This window comes from Oncorhynchus clarkii, chromosome 32 (genome assembly GCF_045791955.1).
Source record: "Oncorhynchus clarkii lewisi isolate Uvic-CL-2024 chromosome 32, UVic_Ocla_1.0, whole genome shotgun sequence".
In the NCBI taxonomy this organism is placed as follows: domain Eukaryota; kingdom Metazoa; phylum Chordata; class Actinopteri; order Salmoniformes; family Salmonidae; genus Oncorhynchus; species Oncorhynchus clarkii.
The window spans coordinates 21,831,639-21,850,015 of record NC_092178.1 but is presented as its reverse complement, the minus strand read 5'-3'; the positions used below and the strand labels follow the sequence as shown (position 1 = coordinate 21,850,015).

Genomic DNA, 18,377 nt, shown 5'->3' with positions numbered 1-18,377 from the left:
AAATTGAGATGGTTTGGGATGAGTTGGACCTCAGAGGGAAGGAAAAGCAGCCAACAAGTGCTCAGCATATGTGGGAACACCTTCAAGGCTGTTGGAAAAGTATTCCAGGTGAAGCTGGTTGAGAGAATGCCAAGAGTGTGCAAAGCTGTCATCAAGGCAAAGGGTGGCTACTTTGAAGAATCAAAAATCCTAAATAGATTTAGATTTGTTTAACACTTTTTTGCTTACTACATGATTCCATATGTGTTATTTCATAGTTTTGATGTCTTCACTATTATTAGAATAGTAAAAATAAAGAAAACCCTTGAATAAGTAGGTGTGTCCAAACTTTTGACTGGTACTGTAAGTCAAAACTCTAACTCAGCCACTAAGGAACTTTCCCTGTCTTCTTGGTAAGCAACTCCAGTGTAGATTTGGCCTTGTGTTTTAGGTTATTGTCCTGAGGGAAGGTGAATTAATCTCCCAGCGTCTTGTGGAAAGCAGACTGGGCCAGGTTTTCCTCTAGGATTTTATCCTGAAAAACTCATGTCCTTAACAATTACAAGCATACCAATAACATGATGCAGCCACCACTATGCTTGAACATATGGAGATACTCCGTAATGTATTGGATTTGCCCCAAACATAACACTTTGTATTCATGACTGTGAGGTTGACCATGCAGTCGGATTGGAACAGTGTGGAGGCATACGAGGATGATGTGTTGTTTCTTCCAAAAGTGAGGCTTTTTATTAGCAGATAAAGAATTAATATAGCTGGCGACTGTACAAGTATTTACAAAAACAAACAGGACGATGAACAAAAAGAGGCCTAATAAACTCAAAAGAAAACCCATGCTCAATAATTGTCTGTTAACCTAGCAGCATGCCATCCTTACCCTGTCTGTCTCTCAAACAGAAATACCAATACCCATCATGCATTTGACAAATGGGAAGAAGCCCTTTCAAAGCCTGTTCAATTAACATTAAGCTGCATGAATTAACATCTAAACTTTTTCAGATGCTACACACATAAATAACCTTAAGCGCATATGTCAATAACGGTGCAACCATGCTTTTAGCATAAATACAATCTGGGATATGAACATGTACGTCCATCCGGGGATAAGAAACTTCCAAAATACTGTACACTGAATAAACCATGCGCTCTTGAATGCATCCCATTGCCTGTCAATGCTCTGACCAGGAAATTAACAGATAACCCTCTACAATCAATGAGGAAATGCCAGGTAATAATGTCTGATTATTAATATAAGACATGTCTTTCGATAATGTGATGGGGATCATAGGGCGATCATCACAAGGAGATCATAGGACGATCATCACAAGGAGATCATAGGCGATCATCACAAGGAGATCAAAGGACGATCATCACAAGGAGATGTCGTGTCTTTGGCTATGCCGGATTAAGTGATATGACATGCTATTCTATAAAATAATTTCTCCATAATTAATATTACCTGATTGAGCTAATCACGTAAATGTAAATAACAAGAGAGTCGGGCACCACAAAATAATATTTATGGAGCTGTTATCTTCCGAATAAACTCTTAAAGACCTAGTAATATTTTACATCAATAGCAGTCAATATTAATCGTCATCTTAATTCAGTCTCATCTGAAAGTTGTAAATTCTTGGTTATCTGCACGAACCCTGGCTAACAAGTTGAACCAGCAATACAAAATTGGGTTGAATTATTTATTTACTAAATACCTAACTAATCACACAGAATTACACATACACATAATTAAATCATAACTTGATTACAAATTACATCATAAAGGAAAACGTCCCTAGCAGGCGGAACAGATATGACAGCTGGTTACACAAAAGAAAAGGGGCTGGGTTTGAGTGAAAAAGCGGGAAGACTGAGGAACAAAGGGCGAAGCTGTGCTATCGTAAATACAGTATCTTATGCATTCTAAATTACCGGTCATTTGGAAAAGGAAAATGCAATAAATATTTACTCTGAGCTGCGCTTCAGTAGGTTGGTGGTAGATGGAAGGCCATGTTGCCCAACCAAGTGCTTTGTCCTTTGAAGAATGTCTTTGGTGGTCAATTGGATACGTAGTAACGTCGTTGTGTGGTAGATGGGATACTCTGTCTGTTCCTTCCTAACCTGCGTTTGCAGCTGCGGTTGCTAACTCAACGGCTAGGAGGTATCACTCCTGTAGTGAATAAGAGTTCAAAGTTCATACCATTCGCAACCAAAGCTCACACTGATGTTGGCTTCGTTCTGTAGTTATTATCTGAACCATTCTGACATCAGACCGTCGTCCTCACATCCTTGGAACAGGAGGTTGTATTGTCGCCAAGGCTTTATATAGGAAGGGAGAGGAGGGCGTGTTTGAAAAGTTTTATAGCCCATGTCCCTTCACAGGGGCGGGCCACTGATTGAGCAGAGCCCTATCTTATGAAAACCCAAATCTCACATTTTAGAAGCTAAAATCACATTTCATCCCATCACAAATAATTTCATATTCAAACATTTAAATTGAACAACAATTCCATGTGAATCCGATAACTCTGATGTGTAGACTTTCCACTGTAGAGTTTATGTAATCTTATCATTGATGAGAATGTATCAGATGACAACCGAACTGACATAATATTCATTAAGTACTACCGCATATGTTCAATTGGTCGGATTACCAGAATATAGTTGATTTCCCCCCACCTTCTGATGTTCCCAGAATCTCTATGTTAACCAAAGGGGTTTGCAAATGTAACATCAGTAGGGTAGAGAGAGGAAAAAGGGGGGAAGAGGTATTTATGACTGTCATAAACCTACCCCCAGGCCAACGTCATGACAGAGATCATAGGACAATCATCACTAGGAGATCATAGGACGATCATCACAAGGAGATCATTGGACGATCATCACAAGGAGATCATAGGACGATCATCACAAGGAGGATCATAGGACGATCATCACAAGGACAAAAAGTTAATTTCTTTGCCACTTGTTTTGCAGTAACGATGCATGTTTTGGAATATTTTTATTCTGTACAAGCTTCCTTCTTTCCACTCTGTCATTTAAGTTCGTTTTGTGGAGTATCTAAAATGTTGATCCATCCTCAGTTTTCTCCTATAGGCCCTCTTCACAGGGACCAGGGAGATCCTTATAGGACTCATCCTGCATTCATCCACCCTTCCACTCCCAATCCCCCCTTACACATACTCTCGCACCCCACCCCCTCCTCACTCCCACTCCCCACGCTGCGCTCTGCCACCCCTGGAAGATGTCAGGGGGGCTCCAGTCTGATAGGGAACAGCCGCGCGGAACAATACATGTTTGAAAAAGATGATATATATATTTCAGCAGCCATATTCTCCATAGACCTGCATGCCAAATTGGCCTAGGCAGGGTGTAGTAGGGCTGGGCTACAGATACAGACAGGCAGTGCTAGAGCTATCCTGTCCTGTCCCGGGCTGGCAATGCAGGCAGCCATTGGAACAGCGTTTTCCACACCATGGCGCTCAGGTTGGAAGGAAAGCATCCAAGCTGATATAATTGGTCCTGGTGACATAGGAAGAGAAGGTTTGATGCGATGGTAAGAGGGTAAGACTCATTCATAGTCAGACCAGGGATGGGTGATTGAAAGAGAGAAGAAAAGGCCATTGTTAGAAAGGATGTTCGGTCAGGGTTAGGGAGTTGAGAGGTTGAAAGGCGTGGAGGTTTTAGTGAGACACACACACTGGTTGGTTAAGAGGTGTGTGTGTGTGTGTGTGTGTGTGTGTGTGTGTGTGTGTGTGTGTGTGTGTGTGTGTGTGTATAGGTTGCAGGCTCTTGGCTGGCTGGGGCATTGCTCTGAGCAAAATTTTCAGATGAAACTGAGCATATGAATTGTGTTGAATAAAACAGCGCCTTTTCAATTATTCATCCCTCTAAAATAGGCGGACCACCTAATAGATATAGAGATGCAATGCTGTGAGCTTATGTTCATTGTCTGGAATGGGTGCATGCTGTCAAATCACTTTTTTACAGGAAGAGAAAACGTATAGAAATGTTAAAGAAGTTGTATGTAATAATGTGTCCTTTTTAAGAATGTCTTCAAAGTTCTGTTGTTTCTTATGCAAACAAAGGGAAGTAAAAGTAGATGTGTTGTGTGAGAAGAGCAACTCAGTAAAAATCTCCAATAGATTCCTCTATGCAGAAGATGAGGAGGATAAATACCACTGAATTTCCTCTGTGCGCGCGCACACACACACACACACACACACACACACACACACACACACACACACACACACACACACACACACACACACACACACACTATAATCACTGTATTCTCCCTCAACATAAAATAACAATTCTCACCGTATAATTGCCCCATTAAAAGATTGTACCTCTAAGATCTGTCACATTACTGAGCCTCCAGCCTTACTAAGGAGCTACCCCTGATCTCTCTTTAGCCAATTATCTAACCTTCACTTCTCTAAAGTCACTCTGGATCTAAAATGCCCATAGACACAGATCTAGGATCAGCTCATCATCCTTCAATCCTAACCTTTACTATTAAGGGTATAAAAATCATAGCTGACCTTAGATCAGTGTGTTGGAGGGGCTTCCTCCTACTCAGCTGAAGTAACAGAGTACAGACGTCGTGACCTTTACCATGGAGACGATATGACATGTTCTGGTGCCAGGGACAGAGAGGGTAGCTGGGGGAAGCAGACACCTCCGCCAAGGGGGGTGACGTGACAGTCTAGGGAGAGAGTTAGCTCTCAGCACTCTGATAGCCTCAAAAGACCTGAGTGTGTGTGACAGGACACAGGAGAGAATGGTGTGGCCGTGGTGTGTGTCTTGGAGAGAGAGAGAGGGGGAGAGAGAGAGAGGGGGGGGGAGAGGGGAGAGAGTGTGTGCGTTTGTGCGTGTGTTCATATAAGTGTTTGTGTGCGAGTGTGTCCGTAGGTGCGTGTGTCCACGTGTGTGTCCGTAGGTGCATGTGTGTGTGTGTGTGATGGAGGGTGTTGAGTGGGCTAGGTGTTAGACTGAAGGTGTAGACAGTGTTTAGGATAAGTCAATATAATGTTCTTAGAGCCTAGAGAAATGAACTTCCTCCTCCTCTGGAGTCTGCAGAAACACCCTTACACAGACCTTCTTCAGAGTTAGAAATTCTGAAAAACAGGGCTTCCACCTTATTATGGGAGACAGAATGCAATTCTATTAGAATGCACAATATATAAATTCATGTTGTGGATAGTTCCACCCATATGTAACTGTCAAATTGCTGTGGTCGGAGGGGCTTTGCCTGTTCTAGTCATTTCTATGGTTCCACCACTATCAAAAATCTGAATGTAATGGAAGACATTATGTTGCAAGAAAGAAATTCACCGGTCGGACATTTGACAGATGCTTGACTGTAAATGTTTGCATGATGCGTCCCCACAGGGTGTGCTGTGGTGGGGCTGTTTTCTTAGTGGTGTGAAACAGACAAGCTAACATCAGGTCCAACCTGTCTCTGCTACTCTACCAGACTGGGGCATTAAACACACTATGGCTTAATGCATTATCTGGCCCATAGAGCTTGGTGTTGTGTGGGAGAAGTGAGAGAGACAAGGCAGGGTGGGATATATTGTTTGTGTGTCTAGACTGCTTCTCTGGTTTAAGTTGAGAGAGAGGGAGAGTAGGGGGCAGTGGAGGAGAGAGGGTGAGAAGAGAGGAGGAGAGGACAGAGAGGAAGAGATGACAGAGAGAGGAAGGAGAGAAGAATTTAGCAGTAGAGGTAAGAGAATGGAATGGAAGGAAAGTCAGAGGATGGTAAAGAGGGAGAAAGGACAAAGAGAGGATGGAGAACAGATAGACATCTCCACTGGACAGACAGAGACATGGAACACATGCAGTATTGAACTTAACCCACAGTGAGAAAACCTACAAGTTGCCACTCATCAGTACAGTGCTCTGCAAGACAGGCTTAGTGCTCTCCAGCACTTGAGGCCCCATGTCACCGCAGCAGCTGAGGGTGTAAACAGGTACTCCAGTCCCGTTAAGCCTACTCTCCCTCTCCCCTCACATCTCTTCATATATTTTCCCTCATATCTCCTCTCACCTCTGAGCTAAACGGCATGGATGATATAAGCACACTGAACTTTGGGGGTGGTTCGTTTTGAACCTTTTGATTTAGGCCTATTATTGAGCGTCTTGGTTTGGGGTAGAGTTTTCATTCAGGTTTGGGAGTTTATCATCTCACAAATTGCGATTGAATAAAGTGGAATGGTAGCCTATACACTAAAAAATTAGGGTTACCCAAAGCTTCTTTAGGAAGGGTGATGGTTCTATGTGGAACCATAATGACTCAAAGAACCCTTTTGAGCTTTTCAATGGTTATTTACAGATCACAAAAGGGTTCTTTGCTCTTTTAGTGAAACTTTTAATATAGGGTAGGCAGCTCATTAGAATATTTTGTGGCGTGGTTTTCTCATAGCTCTTTTTGTACCACCATGAGTGAGTATATCCAATGTGTTGTGTTACAGCACCTTCAGAAAGTAGTCACGCCCCTTTACCTTTTCCACACCTTGTTGTGTTATCAGCACCTTCAGAAAGTAGTCACGCCCCTTTACCTTTTCCACACCTTGTTGTGTTATCAGCACCTTCAGAAAGTAGTCACGCCCCTTTACCTTTTCCACACCTTGTTGTGTTATCAGCACCTTCAGAAAGTAGTCACGCCCCTTTACCTTTTCCACACCTTGTTGTGTTATCAGCACCTTCAGAAAGTAGTCACGCCCCTTTACCTTTTCCACACCTTGTTGTGTTATCAGCACCTTCAGAAAGTAGTCACGCCCCTTTACCTTTTCCACACCTTGTTGTGTTATCAGCACCTTCAGAAAGTAGTCACGCCCCTTTACCTTTTCCACACCTTGTTGTGTTATCAGCACCTTCAGAAAGTAGTCACGCCCCTTTACCTTTTCCACATGTTGTTGTGTTATCAGCACCTTCAGAAAGTAGTCACGCCCCTTTACCTTTTCCACACCTTGTTGTGTTATCAGCACCTTCAGAAAGTAGTCACGCCCCTTTACCTTTTCCACACCTTGTTGTGTTATCAGCACCTTCAGAAAGTAGTCACGCCCCTTTACCTTTTCCACACCTTGTTGTGTTATCAGCACCTTCAGAAAGTAGTCACGCCCCTTTACCTTTTCCACACCTTGTTGTGTTATCAGCACCTTCAGAAAGTAGTCACGCCCCTTTACCTTTTCCACACCTTGTTGTGTTATCAGCACCTTCAGAAAGTAGTCACGCCCCTTTACCTTTTCCACACCTTGTTGTGTTATCAGCACCTTCAGAAAGTAGTCACGCCCCTTTACCTTTTCCACACCTTGTTGTGTTATCAGCACCTTCAGAAAGTAGTCACGCCCCTTTACCTTTTCCACACCTTGTTGTGTTATCAGCACCTTCAGAAAGTAGTCACGCCCCTTTACCTTTTCCACATGTTGTTGTGTTATCAGCACCTTCAGAAAGTAGTCACGCCCCTTTAACTTTTCCACATGTTGTTGTGTTATCAGCACCTTCAGAAAGTAGTCACGCCCCTTTACCTTTTCCACATGTTGTTGTGTTATCAGCACCTTCAGAAAGTAGTCACGCCCCTTTACTTTTTCCACATGTTGTTGTATTATCAGCACCTTCAGAAAGTAGTCACGCCCCTTTACCTTTTCCACACCTTGTTGTGTTATCAGCACCTTCAGAAAGTAGTCACGCCCCTTTACCTTTTCCACACCTTGTTGTGTTACAGCACCTTCAGAAAGTAGTCACACCCCTTTACTTTTTCCACACGTTGTTGTGTTATCAGCACCTTCAGAAAGTAGTCACGCCCCTTTACCTTTTCCACACCTTGTTGTGTTACAGCACCTTCAGAAAGTAGTCACGCCCCTTTACTTTTTCCACATGTTGTTGTGTTATCAGCACCTTCAGAAAGTAGTCACGCCCCTTTACCTTTTCCACACCTTGTTGTGTTACAGCACCTTCAGAAAGTAGTCACGCCCCTTTACCTTTTCCACACCTTGTTGTGTTACAGCACCTTCAGAAAGTAGTCACACCCCTTTACCTTTTCCACATGTTGTTGTGTTATCAGCACCTTCAGAAAGTAGTCACGCCCCTTTACCTTTTCCACACCTTGTTGTGTTACAGCACCTTCAGAAAGTAGTCACGCCCCTTTACCTTTTCCACACCTTGTTGTGTTATCAGCACCTTCAGAAAGTAGTCACGCCCCTTTACCTTTTCCACACCTTGTTGTGTTATCAGCACCTTCAGAAAGTAGTCACGCCCCTTTACCTTTTCCACACCTTGTTGTGTTATCAGCACCTTCAGAAAGTAGTCACGCCCCTTTACCTTTTCCACACCTTGTTGTGTTACAGCACCTTCAGAAAGTAGTCACGCCCCTTTACTTTTTCCACATGTTGTTGTGTTATCAGCACCTTCAGAAAGTAGTCACGCCCCTTTACCTTTTCCACACCTTGTTGTGTTATCAGCACCTTCAGAAAGTATTCACGCCCCTTTACCTTTTCCACACCTTGTTGTGTTACAGCACCTTCCAAAAGTATTCACACCCCTTTACTTTTTCCACACCTTGTTGTGTTACAGCCTGAATTTAAAATTGATTACATGTAGATTTTGTGTCACTGGCCACACACAATACCTCATAATGTCTAAAGTGGAATTAAGTTTTTCTAAAATGTTTTGATATTAATAAAAAATGAAAGAATACAATTAGCTTTAAGGTCCCTCAGTCGAACAGTGAATTTCAAACACAGATTCACTCACAAAGACTAGGGACATTTTCCAAAGCCTCGCAAAGAAGGGCACCTATTCATAGATGGGTAAAAAAAAACAGACATTGAAGATTGCCTTGAGCATGGTGAATTTATTAATTACAACTTTAGATCAATGCACACAGTCACTACAAAGCTACAGGCGTCCTTCCACACTCAGCTTGCCGGAGAGGAAGGAAACAACTCAGGGATTTCACCATGAAGCCAATGGTGACTATAAAACAGTTAGAGTTTAATGGTTGTGACAGGAGAAAACTGAGGATGAATCAACAACATTGTAGTTCTGCCACATAACTAACCTAAATGACAGAGAGGAAGCCTGTACATAATATGTCCTGAATTCAAAGCGTTATGTTTGGGGCAAACACAACACAACACATTACTGACTACCACATATTTTCTATTTTTTTTTTTTTGAATTTTACCCCAATTTCGTAGTATCCAATTGTTGTAGTAGCTACTATCTTGTCTCATCGCTACAACTCCCGTACGGGCTCGGGAGAGACGAAGGTTGAAAGTCATGCGTCCTCCGATACACAACCAACCAAGCCGCTGCTTCTTTAACACAGCGCACATCCAACCCGGAAGCCAGCCGCACCAATGCGCCGGAAGAAACACTGTGCACCTGGCCACCTTGGCTAGCGTACACTGCGCCCAGCCCGCCACAGGAGTCGCTGGTGCGCGATGAGACAAGGACACCCCTACCGACCAAGCCCTCCCTAACCCGGGCGACGCTAGGCCAATTGTGCGTCGCCCCACGGACCTCCCGGTCGCGGCCGGTTACAACAGAGCCTGGGCGCGAACCCAGGACTCTGATGGCACAGCTGGCGCTGCAGTACAGCGCCCTTAACCACTGCGCCACCCGGGAGGCCCCCACTCGTCATATTTTCAAGCATGGTGGTGGCTGCATCATGTTATGGGTATGCTTGTCATCGGCAAGGACTAGGGAGTTTTTTTTTAGGATAAAAAGAAATGGAATAGAGCTAAGCACAGGCAAAATCCTAGAGGAAAACTTGGTTCAGTCTGCCTTCCAACAGACACTGGAAGACAAATTCACCTTTCAGCAGTACAATAACCTAAAACACAAGGCCAAATATACAATGGAGTTGCTTACCAAGATGACATTAAATGTTCCTGAGTGGCCTAGTTACAGTTTTGAATCATATCAGCTTGAAAACCTATGGCAAGACTTGAAAATGGCCGTCTAGCAATGCTTAACAATCAACTTGATAGAGGTTGAAGAATTGAAAAGAATAATGTGCAAATGTGCAAATATTGTACAATCCAGGTGTGCAAAGCTCTTAGAGACTTACCGAGAAAGACTCGCAGCTGTAATCGCTGCCAAAGGTGCTTATACAAAGTTTTGACTCAAGGGTGTGAGTACTTACGTAAATACGATGTTTCTGCATTTCATTTTTTATACATTTGCAAAAATCTCCCAAAAAATGTTTTCACTTTGTCATTTGTGTTTATATGGGCGAGAAAAAAAATATTGAATCCATTTTGAATTCAGGCTGTAACACAACAAAATGTGGGTTAAGTGAATACTTTCTGAAAGCACTGTATGCCATTACATATTATATATGACTGTGGTCAGTGACGTGTCTTGTGAAAGAACCTTTCAGATTGAGAAAGGTTCTTTATAGAACCATTCTCCATAAAGGTTATATAAAGAACCATAAAAAAGGTTCTGTACATCCACATAAAGGGTTGTAACCATAGTGGAACCCTTTTTTGCTGCTATTTAGATCATTTTTTAATTGTTATTTTTTATAGAATCTTAGGGTTCTTTATAGCACCATATAGAACCAGGTAGAACCTTATGAGCATGGTTCTTTATTGAACCTCCAAAAAAGGGTTTTAAATTACATTAAAAGGGTTTATGCTATGGTTACAAGCCAAATAACCTCAATCTGGTACTATTAAGAAACATTATTTTTTGTGTGTGTCGAGCATTATTTCAGAGATTGTTCATTGTACCGCTTTGTAATCCTTAGATAGCTCTATGTAAATAAGACTACAGGATTGTTCGATGTACTATGTCTACATTCATTGCGCTGAAGAAAGAAAGTAAACTTTACAGGAAGAGCCAGATGTCATTATTTATCATCTTAAATCTAATTTATTTATGAAGCAGAAAAAGAATGGAATTCTCGGTTGAATTCGTCTTGAATTATTTAGACTGAAATGGTTAATTCCATACAAGGCCTCGGAAGATCTCGGCTCTGTTCTGTTTAATACTTTATCATCTTTCCTAAACCCGAATACTGAGGAGAAAAGAAGAGAGGGAAAAGTAGTTTATTCATCCTGGACCCTACCGCTTAATTGTTCTTTAACTCTTATTTAGAAAGTGTTTATGGAACATTTTATAAAGCCTCAAATTCGTGAAGTTATGTTGAATAATTTATTGTTCTTGACAACTGAAGGTTTTTGGGATATTGTAGGATTTGAGTTGAAGAGAGGGTGAGAACTATTCCATTAGGCCTATAATGTTATATATTTACTAAATTGTATTTGATGCGACATTAAGCATCTTATAAAGATATAGTGATATGATGGGTGTGGTGATTCAAAGACCAAAATAAGTCCATGATGTAGGCCTTTACTGAATATATATATATATATATATATATATATATATATATATATATATATATATATATATATTTTAAAGATGTTTACCAGATCGAATTGTACCTCATTTGTATCAATAGTATCCATCCATTCGATCCCTTTCATGCCACTTATTATTCTAGCCTTAATATTTGGAAAAGTCTCCCTCAACCCTCGGGTTGAACGGCATCATGTCATGGATCGTCTTACAATGTCAGACCTAGGCTACTCCTAACCCGTCAGCTGGCAAATCAGAAGAGATATTGCATGAAGTCAGTGGAGATAAAGCTATTAGATTAAGAAGTGTGTTAGGCAGCTCAACTCCTCGCTAATGGAGTATATTCTATAATGGAGTGACCCGTTTAGAGAGCGGTGGATGCGCAGCTCATGGTCCCAGGTTGATGCAGTCAAAAGCCGGCTAATGAAAAGAGACGCATCACTGATTGCTGCTATATCTGGGCCCGCGGTGGAAGTGGCATCGATTTAACAATTTAGCAGCCCTGTCCTCTGTGTGTTGGAATTAGTCACGGCTCAAGGATGCCCAGCTTGCCCTCTTTTACAAACATACACACACACACACACACACACACACAAACTGAGGGAAAAATAGCCTACTACAGTATATCTCGATCTCCAATGTGCATTCATTGAGGAACTAACTATATGTGCAAAATATTCCGTCTTGGAGGAAATTTAAATTTAAATTTTAGTTCAATAAAAAATGTAAAATAAACCTATTTATATTTCATTTGTGGGCTATGATATATTTTCATGATTTAGCGACACAGTTTCAGCACCATGGAGAGCGAACGCCACGAGCAAACAGACGCATAAAGAGAGAACATCATTCTGCAAAAAACGATTGTTTATTTCAGTGACTCAACAACTGCAATCGGACTTTAGTGCAAGAACATGTATACACGTGTGAAATAGTCATATCAGATGTGATCATAAGCAAAACATATATGATGCTTTATTTCGTTTAAGAGAAAAAAATGGTGCTCTCATGCATCTGGTTATTATAAAAGGTCTGTAAACGGTGTAGGCCAGTAGGCTACTCCCCCTAAGGTATTCCCACGGTGCTGTAGGAATGACAAAGTTCCAATAAACGACTAATGTGATACTCCAACATCATAAAACTACATATTTTCTGTGTTTTTGTGATCAAACCATCCAGCACTTTCTAATCTGTTGAGGGGTTAATTTTACCTAAAGAATGAGTAGGCTACTACATTGCTTTTCTATGTCCAAAGGGATTGAATCCCTCTTTTCCACTCATTTACATCTGTGTTTTAAACTGAAAGTAGTAAGAATTTGAAGTTTATGCAGAACTTATTTACTGACACTGATGTAGCCTACATCGATGTATTGACACTTTTCTAAAACAAAAAAAGGCATGGAAGCATGTGCCATCACAGGGAGTTCATATACCTTTCTACAGCAGTCTCTGTAAGTCTCTGTAAGTCTCTGTAAAGAAGTCTATACATTCTGCAAAGACGAGGTAACATGTTCAACAGAACGTTGTCCCAGAGTTCTGCCTTCCATCACCTGTCTATTTAACCCAATCCATGCCCTGTCCATGGCTGGCTTGGACAACACAGGGTTAAAGGAACTCTGTCTGAACAGTGGGTCGTGGAAGACCCCGTCCACCCAATCTCTGAGGGTAGTCACCGGGGAGTCCTGCTGCCCAGCCGCCCCCACCTTCAGGTGGGGTACTTCAGTTGGATACCCCCCTGGGGAGAGAGACTCGCTGGGGGTGGCTGTGTGCATGCATGCAGGGAATTCAGGTTGGATAGCAGCAGTTTGTGCGATGGACCAGATTTTAGGTTTGCTGCTCTCTGTACTTTGCAGGTCCTGTTGAGTGTAGAATGAGTTGGTTGTTCGGTTGTGCTCTGGTGTGTGTTTGGGACAGTCTGCTGACAGTGACAACCGCTCGTTCCCGTGTCGGGATGTGTCTGGGGTATGTCTGAGTGGGCTGTTGGAAGGGTCTTTGGGGTGGTGGTGGTCCGGTGGTGTGTGTACTGGGGTGTCCTTGGTGTGAAACTGGTGTTTAGGGTCGCAGTCAGAACCATCCGACTCAAGCAGATCAAAGTCCTCCAGATCACTCTGTTGTAGGTCCACACACCTCGCTGTTACAGAATCTACAGCCAAAAAATACATAGATGTTTTAACAATCATAAACTTGACAGCCTGATAGAAAGCAACTTCCATCTAAATTAATAGACGGCATTTTAATTGCTTCTTCTAGTTAATGATGTAAATCTATGGTACGCATGCACTCACCATCAACATCTATCTCGCTTTTGATTGGCTCTTCCTCTTGTGATCCCTCTGCACTGTCACTGTCATCATCACAACCCCTCTCGTCAGAGCTCTTATTGGCTCGTGGTGACCATGTGACTTTGTTCTCCTTCTTCAGCCTCCGCCGTGCATTGGCAAACCACGTGGACACCTGAATGAACAAACACATTAAGATAGTATTGAATATTTGATCAATTCCCCATCTGGCCTTTGTGGCGTTGAGCAAGGCACTTAACCCCTAAAACTGCTTCAGGGGCACTGCAGTACGGCTGCCCTCTGCTCCAACCTCTCCAACCTGTGTTTCTAATTGTTTTTAGGATAAAGCAGAAGACATTTCTGTGGAATGTAATCTTTATCTGTGAGTATCCAGTGCTGACACTGTAACAGAAAACTGTAATTTATACGGTAATTTGGGGTATTATCAGCAGTAAAATACTCTAGCATATTGTAAATGATGGTGCATTGTGGAAGAATGTTGTGGGTGGGGAAATACTTACTGTATTTCAAATGGTACTGAAATTCCATCCCACAGAATACAGTAGCGTACCATGTCTTTGGAGCTCCCAAAATGTTTTTACCACTAGCGGGTGCATGGCATTGTTGTTTCTGTCTCATTAACATATTTTGAGGTGTGCCTTGTAAGAGACTATATTTGTTGCACCCAGAGGCTGCAACACAGGTTCAAAAGTGATGAGGCAAAATTCGTACATGTCTTTGCTGGGCCTGGAGTTTGTACTGATATCATGACCTGGTCAGGTAAAACTCTGGGTCCTATTCGTAGGCTATGACAGGGTCCAATGTTAACTTGGCTCAAAATTTACTGGCCCAAACAGAATCTCTACTGGCCCGGACATGGTGTAATTTTAAATGCATTGGGGTCACACAGGGCCTAGGTTTGCATTCTTTCTCTCTATATGCAGCTATTAATAGCCTATATTTGATTAGTATGATATGTATTAAAAGCTGTTTAATATAATTTAGCAATGTAAGTCATTACGTTGTAATAATTGCATACATTTTTGTTTCTAAAGTATGTTATTTAAGACAATTGCGTTCCAAAAGAGATATCTAACTGGCTACAGTAGGCCAGGAAAGAGGAATGCTAAAGGGTATTTTGTAGCTTACTCCTTGCAGACTATGAGTAGTAGCCAGCATAATGCTAGTGTGTTCACTATTGAAGGTTTACTTTTGTAAATTACTTTCACTAAAATAAATAAGCTCAGCAAGTAGATTGATGGGCGCTTCTTTTTACTTGAGGACAACTCGTACGTGCTGTTCGATTTTAGCTATCAACTTCTGCAGTGCTCGAGAAGTTGTGACTTGCGCGAGTGTAGTGGTGCTTGACTGTGCGGTCAATTATATTGCACAAATACAAATAGCACGACTTTTCTGAGTGTAGTCTTCAATGGTTTTCAATGGTAGGCGGCGACAGAGCAGGTAAATGTTGAACTGGAATTCAAAAATGCGCTGAGAAGTTACTGGCCCTGTCGGTACTGCTGCTTTGAAAATGGCAACACCAGATTATGAAGTACTGGGGGAAATGCTGTCTCGCCACACGTTTTCCGGTGGCTCTGTTTGCACCTGTGAGTAAGAATGCTGTACCAATTTAACTCGGAACTCGAATATGTACTTCATGTTTTTGATTTAACTGACCTGGAAGACCAGTTGTGCGGAATTTAGTCAATCACTGAACAGATCAATTAGCTCAGTTGACCGGGTATGGTGCCTAGTTGTACCTGTGGCACTCCAGGAGCAGGGTTGTCTACCCCTGGATTACTGTTTTTAAGCAATAAGGCCCGAATGAGTATGTTATATGACATATATATCATGGCTAATGGCTGTTCTTAGACAAAACACAATTCGGGGTGCCTGGATACAGCCATTAGCCGTGTTATATTGGCCATATACCACAACCCCCTGAGGTGCCTTATTGCTATTATAAACTGGTTACCAATGTAATTAGAACCATTTTTAATTTTTTTTGTCATACCCATGGATACGGTCTGATATACCACGGCTTTCAGCCAATCAGCATTCAGGACTTGAACCACCCTGTTTATAATATGAAATATATAATTTTACTTGCCACTGAGCTGCTTGTAAGTTACTGTCAAAGTCACTGCAACCCCTTTACAGTGTAGTGCTCCTCAAAAAGTGAGGAGCACTGTGACTAACCAGTACATAGTGCTCTTCGGTCGGACATGTACTGGAACACAACAATAAGTTCAGTAGAGCTCCAACTAACATATTCAGTCTCCAAACTGAGCCAGTTGTTACCTGTGTGAGTGTCATCTTGGTGATGATGGCCAGCATGATCTTTTCTCCCTTGGTGGGGTACGGGTTCTTCTGGTGTTCCTGCAACCAGGCCTTCAGAGTGCTGGTGGTCTCCCTGGTAGCGTTCTTCCTCCGGGCAGCTGCACTGTCCACTGATGACCCATACCTGGGAGAAGGGAGGAGAGGGGAGGGGTGTCAGAATAGGAGTTTATTTGAAAGAGAAACTCTTCCAAATATTTTATTTTCAATCCTCTGTTTATTGGATCTAAGATGTGCTGGAGTTTTCAAATATTTGACTTTTTCCTCCTTGTACTTGGAACTCTAAGGGGTTTGACTTATTACATTGTGCGTTTGTAAATGGAACTATTTTATGCCACAATTACGCATGCGTTATCACCATTTCTCACGGTTAGATACAATTGAAATGTTTTCTAACGGAATTACAAGTTATTTAGAAACAGATAGCATGTTTAGTAGACATACCCATATCGGTCATATGGATACTGTCCAAATGCGTAATCGTACGGATAGTAAGCAGGGGTTTGAGAGGCCCCCACATGCGCAGCCGCTCCATCTTTGGACTCCAATGTTCCCTGCAAATATGAAATCAAAATATTTAATTATTCATTATTATTTCATTGTGATTGAGAAAACTGAAGAAAACCTTTCAAAATCTGACTGTCAAACATAGTTTTGTTTAGGCTACGTGCCCACCACAGATATGGCAGCCCGATATGGAACAGTCCAGTACGTACGAATTGGGCAAATGTCTGTCCTTTTAATTTTCGCTGACATGATGAATTAAGTGAAATAAGAAGACATATATATATATATATATATATATGTATATATATAAACGAAATTCAATATAGATAAGTACATACCCTGGCATATAAAGCTGTTGCGTCGCCTCCGCAGGTGCCATAGTACCCCTGGCTCTTTCCATAGGCAGCGCCGTACACACCCAGACCTATAGCCGGGGTTGGTAGCTCTTGGCCCGGGGAGCCGAGCAGTCTGCTCTCGTACACCGGACACCGGAGAGGCTGGGGAGAGGGGGGCATCACACCGGAGTCCAGGAGAGACCTTCCGCCAGGCTCGAGGCAGTTGGCTAGAGAGCTCGTGCTCATGAGGAACTGGCGCGAATACAAGAATAGATTCTTCAGGAAGAATATAACCAATATGCAATGCATGAGCACAAAACGAAAAAGGCTATCTATAAATTCGTTATTTTGTCAAGCAAACAAAAAGTTGGGCTACAGGATTTATGTGCAAAACCGAAGACACTATAGTAACAGAAACAAACAATGTTTTTCTTCACCACACTGTGATGTTTGTTCTAGTGAGAGACGCCTTACCGGGTGTGTGGGTGAGTAGGGATATCCTAACTGCGGGTAAGCCATGATATCAAACATCAGTGAATGTCGGCAAACTTCAAAGGATCGAGCACGATTTCCAACTGTCACTCATCCGTGCATCAGGATTAAGTAGCTCCTAGACGTTGATCTAAGGTCACTTTTGCAATTCCCATCCGATTGTGGGATCTGGAGAGGTTATGCTTGTCTTAGATCTGTGAATAAAGGTAACTTTTACCAAATCAAACCAACACCGAAACGCACTGCTTTTCACCCCGGGTAAAGTGCCCGCACCCAATATTGGTTTGTAATGAACAGTCTGCTTCAGCTCCTCTTCAGCTCTTCTTCAGCTCTTCTTTCGATGTATTTGGGAAACATCAGCTAGGGAAGTGTCCGTTCTCCCCAATTCCCAGTAATGCCCTTGGGATGTTTTTTGGGGGATGGCTTAGGTGTCCAAGTCGGTTGACAGTTGGTGACTCGCTGAATTAATGAATATGTTTACTGTCCAGTCAATCTGACGCGGTGAAACGCATCATTTGCAGTCCAAAGCGGTAGTGATGTTGTGATCTATCATCCACAAACCAACCATGCCACTCCTGATGCGCTCTCTGCTTTTAACGCGCCTGTCTCTCTGACGTCACATGGACTCCCGCAGGCACCCTACGGGTCCTCTCCTTCAGGAACTTATATTCAGTTTAGAACCTTCGATTTATCCCCTTTCATGGAGAAATACAAATGTTTTAAATGAAACAAAATAGGCATATGCCCCAAAAATACAATCGCAGAAATCCTTGTGCACGGAGTTGTTCTTCCTCAATGAGAGAACAGAACAAAGCCGAAGGTAGGCCTACATTCATCCAAATAATCTTGCAGAATAAACTTAGAAAAGTCTGATTTAATTGAAATAGGCCTACAAGACAGGAAATAAAATATCTATATACCTCATATACTAGGACTACTGTACTTACCGTTATTGACGGTGTCTGTGAACGACAGACCTGCTCACTCAAAGATTCCCTCCCGTTTACACACGAGCGCACACACCGCCCCGGGGTCCCGGTAAATATAA

The 18,377-nt window shown here is 42.3% G+C and overlaps 1 protein-coding gene across 1 annotated transcript; it reads right to left on the bottom strand.

Annotated features, from left to right (window-relative positions):
• Nucleotides 1–12,509: 12,509 nt before the first annotated feature.
• Nucleotides 12,510–17,863, bottom strand: LOC139392131 (iroquois-class homeodomain protein irx-4-A-like). Its single transcript, XM_071139856.1, has 6 exons — nt 17,312–17,863; nt 16,841–17,089; nt 16,440–16,549; nt 15,960–16,122; nt 13,665–13,833; nt 12,510–13,522 (listed from the first exon to the last, which is right to left on the bottom strand). Exons 1-6 carry the CDS (start codon nt 17,366–17,368, stop codon nt 12,861–12,863), a joined length of 1,410 nt encoding a protein of 469 aa, XP_070995957.1. The 5' UTR covers nt 17,369–17,863; the 3' UTR covers nt 12,510–12,860.
• Nucleotides 17,864–18,377: the final 514 nt, after the last annotated feature.